The 4,177-nt window shown below is 38.3% G+C and overlaps 1 protein-coding gene across 1 annotated transcript; it reads right to left on the bottom strand.

Annotated features, from left to right (window-relative positions):
* On the bottom strand, positions 220 to 678 carry LOC109823176 (glucosamine 6-phosphate N-acetyltransferase-like). The gene has a single exon (XM_020389462.1). It carries the CDS (start codon positions 676 to 678, stop codon positions 220 to 222), a length of 459 nt encoding a protein of 152 aa, XP_020245051.1.

A 4,177-nucleotide genomic window follows, 5' to 3' on the forward strand; every position in this document is an offset into this window, starting at 1 on the left:
CCTTGTATTACAAACGGAAAATAACTTAAGGATTCAAAATATGGGACCAAGGGAGGGGACACCTTACCTGTCCCCTCCATTGGTCCCATATTTTGGGTTGCTACAAACTGTCCCCTCCATTGGTCTCATATTTTGGGTCCCCGTAGCAGCACTCATTACAAACCATCCTAAAGCACTCCACACGGCAATGTAAGCACTAACTAACTTCCCTTTCCAACACTAGGACTTGAATTTTGGCTCCTTAGCAATAGGATTTAAACCCCTACTATACAGCTCGCAATCAAGAATAACCTTATAACATCCGAGCCCCTTAGCGTGGTCTGAGAGGTATCTTATCATCTTTTGCCCTAATTTCTTCCCTCTGACTTCCTTATCGACGACGATGTCCTCAATGTGGCCGACCTTGCTGCAACCGCGGAGGAATTTCTTCTCGATGAAGACGGAGCCGGTGGCGATGATCCGGTTGGAGACCGGGTCCTCAGCGACGCAGATCACATGATCGTCGCCGAGAGATGCGACCTCGTTGAACCGGAGATCGAACCGGGCGTCGGAGATCTGGGGGCAGGAGCTGAGCTGGGAGAGGAGATCGATGAATCCTTTCGATTTGTCGGCGGGTTCGAGTCTTCGGATTGAAAATTGAGACTCTTGCTCTTGATTTGGTTGGGGATTGGTCGCCATCGGCTCCGGCGTCCCGATGCGTTTGATCTGGAGGCGGTCTCTTGATTTGGTTGGGGATTGGTCGCCATCGGCTCCGGCGTCCCGATGCGTTTGATCTGGAGGCGGTAGGGAACCTGAACGCGATGTGCGGTCTCTTTGGGCCCTAATTTTGCATGAAGCAAGCCGAAGCCAGATGAAGGTTTTAATGCCCGGCCCATTCATTGAATAGCACTTTAAGGGCTGTTTGGTTGGTTTCCTAAAAATCAAGAATAGGAAATTGGGTCATGGAAATCTCAAAAACATCAATTTTTTCCATTTCCATCCACTTTATCTAATAAAATATTATTTTCATCCAACAACTCATCTCATATCATCTCCTAAAAATATCTAATAAAAATATCTATTATTTTCATCCAATATCTAATAAAATATTATTTTTATCTAACAACTCATCCACTTTATCCAATAAAATATTATTTTCATCCAACAACTCATCTCATATCATCTCCTAAAAATAAACTAAACACAAGAAATATGTCACATCATCCAACTCATCTCATCTCATATTTTAAAAAATCACTTACATCATCCAATAATATGGTGACAACTCATCTCATCTCAGTAACATTTCATTTCCACCAATTTCCTCAAAAAAAAATAAGGAAATTGATTTTCTTAAGTGTGGGTCACATCATCCAATAATATACAAACAACTCATCTCATCTCATCTATTTTCTTATTTTTAAGAATGAACCAAACACAAGAAAGAAACTATTATAGTTATTTTTAAGAATGAACCAAACACAAGAAAGAAACTATTATAGGAAATAGGTTTCTTATAATACATTTTCTTATTTTTTTTTAACCAACCAAACAATCTCAAAACACGTTTTCTTAAAAAATCACCCACATCATCCAATAATATGGTGACAACTCATCTCATCTCATCTCCTATTTTTTTGATTTCCTTTTTTTTTAGCCAACCAAACAACCATAATACAAGATTTCATATTCTTTGATTTCCTATTCTTTGATTTCCCATTTTTTTAGGCAAACAAACAGTTATAAGACTTCCTACTACGCGGAAGATTCACAAGATCATAATAAGAGATTGGACGAGTAACAGGGTTGTCAAATGAGTGGTTTTGATTGGGTCTTGGTTGGGTCATAAATGGGTGGGCATATTTATGACCACTTGGCCATTTATGACCCATTTAGCATCACTTCTCATCCACTCATTTACTTAATGTGTGGTTCATAGGTGACCAAATAACCCATTTAGTTATGATGCTTTTATATATATGTAAGTTTTAGGGATCTACTTGCAAACTTTTAGTGATTTTTTGTAAACTTTTAGGGGGTTTTTGTAAACTTGCAAGGGTTTTCTGCAAACTTTTAGGGAGTTTTCTATAAACTTGCAGGGGGTTTGGTAAACTTTTAGGGTTTTTTTGCAACTTTCAAGGGGGTTTTCTGTAAACTTTTAGGGGGGTTTTTGTAAAAAAACTTGCAGGGGTTTTCTGTAAACTTTTAGGGGGGTTTCTGTAAACTTTTAAGGGTTTTCTACAAACTTTCAGGGGGTTTCTGTAAACTTACAGCGGGTTTTCTATAAACGTGCAAGGGGTATTTGGTAAACTTTCAGGTGGTTTCTACAAACTTTTAGGGGGTATTCTGCAGATATTTTTGGGATTTTCTGCAAACTTTTCAGGGGTTTTAAAACTGAGAAACACATATAAGAAATAAATAAAGAATTGGTCTATTTTTACAAGTTTCTTATCCTAATAAAAACTTTGCTGTTATTATGAATAGAAAACATATGTTCTTTCACATATGGCATTATATATAGAAGACCAAGAAGGCTAAAACTTTGGAAGAAATGAACAGAGGAACCAATCTATAAGCTACAAACAAAAGCTTCAACCCATTTTAAGCCACATCGGAAAAAAAGGGGCACAAAAAAAGCGCATCCACCCTAGATTACCAAATACAGACAGTAGGAGTATGTAACTACTGGGCTTCATATCAAATATGGACAAATTTTCAAAACAATCCCTTTTAGACATTTAATTGCAAAAACCAACCTATTTTGTACTTATTTGCAGAAACCGACCTGGTTTCAGCCCTGACGCTAAAACCAGGTCAGTTTCTGGAAAAAATTACGAGAGTTCACGAGAGTTCAACTCCCATGAAGTTTACCATAATTTTAAACTTCACGGGAGTTCAACTCTCGTGAAGTTTAATTTGTTAAATAAATTTCGCGGGAGTTGAACTCCCGTGAAATTTTTAACGTTCAACAAACTTCACGGGAGTTCAACTCCTGTGAAGTCTGTTGTAAGGGCAAAAACTCCACGGGAGTTGAACTCCCGTGGAGTTACAGTCCCCAATTGCCAGAGATCGATTCTCTGGCAATTTTCTCCTGCAACCCCACGGGAGTTGAACTCCCGTGGAGTGTTGGCCTGCCTATATAAGGCGCAAGTCAGTTGATCCTTTCACTTCTCTCACGGCTCCTCCTCAAACGAAAACCCTAGCCCCTCTCTCCCTCGTCCCCAACCACCACCGCCGTCGACCAAGGCCCCCACCGCCGGCGCCGCCCCCGTTTCCGACCGCCTCCACCGCCAGTTCCCATCCCGCCGGAGTTTAGCGCTCTCGCCGTCGTTGTCGCCGGAGTTCACTGCAAATTAGAGCATCGACTAATTGAAGGTAAATTCTTCTAATTTTTTTTCTTTATTTCTTGTATATTGTCACTTATTTCATGGTGATCTCATGTAAAAAATTAGATTTTAGAAATTAATTGTGTTAATTATGAATTGTTGATGATTTTTGTGAATAAAATTGGGATAATTTTGTGGATTTAGAGGGGGGATTATAAAAAATATAAAAATTAGTGTTACTACATACTGATGAACATCGATATATGAATTTGGGTTAAATTATGGTCATCTAAAATTGATATAGGATTTAATGGTTAGTAACAATTAATTTCTAAAGTTTTTTTTGTGTAATATTGATCTTTTCAGAGGTAACGATGAACGATCGAATCATAATTCTTTGTTCTTATGATGGGAGGATTAACTACGTCAAAAATAATATGCCCGTTTATGAATGAGGTGCGACGAGACCGTTGTTTATAACAAAATCGTGTACTTTCGATGAGTTGGTTAATAAATTACACAAACTTGCATTAACCAACTCACGTGAGTATCAATTTAATATTATTTGCAATTATCCTGTTGTGGGGAACAAGACAGGCGACATTCAAATATCAAGAGACTACGATATGGGTCTCATTGGAGTCTTACATGCGAGAAGAGGACAATCGAATTGTTCATTGAAAAACATCAGAGGAATTTGGGCAAATCGTTGAATAGGATTTTTAGATACATTAATTGCACTAAAATTGTCACATATTATGGATGATATGGGACAATTTATGCCACAATCAGCTAATGTTTGTTTCATCCATAAAATTTGAGCACATGCAAGACTTGCAGCAATATATTCAGCTTCAGTCGTTGATAATGAT

This window comes from Asparagus officinalis, chromosome 9 (assembly GCF_001876935.1).
Source record: "Asparagus officinalis chromosome 9, Aspof.V1, whole genome shotgun sequence".
In the NCBI taxonomy this organism is placed as follows: Eukaryota; Viridiplantae; Streptophyta; class Magnoliopsida; order Asparagales; family Asparagaceae; genus Asparagus; species Asparagus officinalis.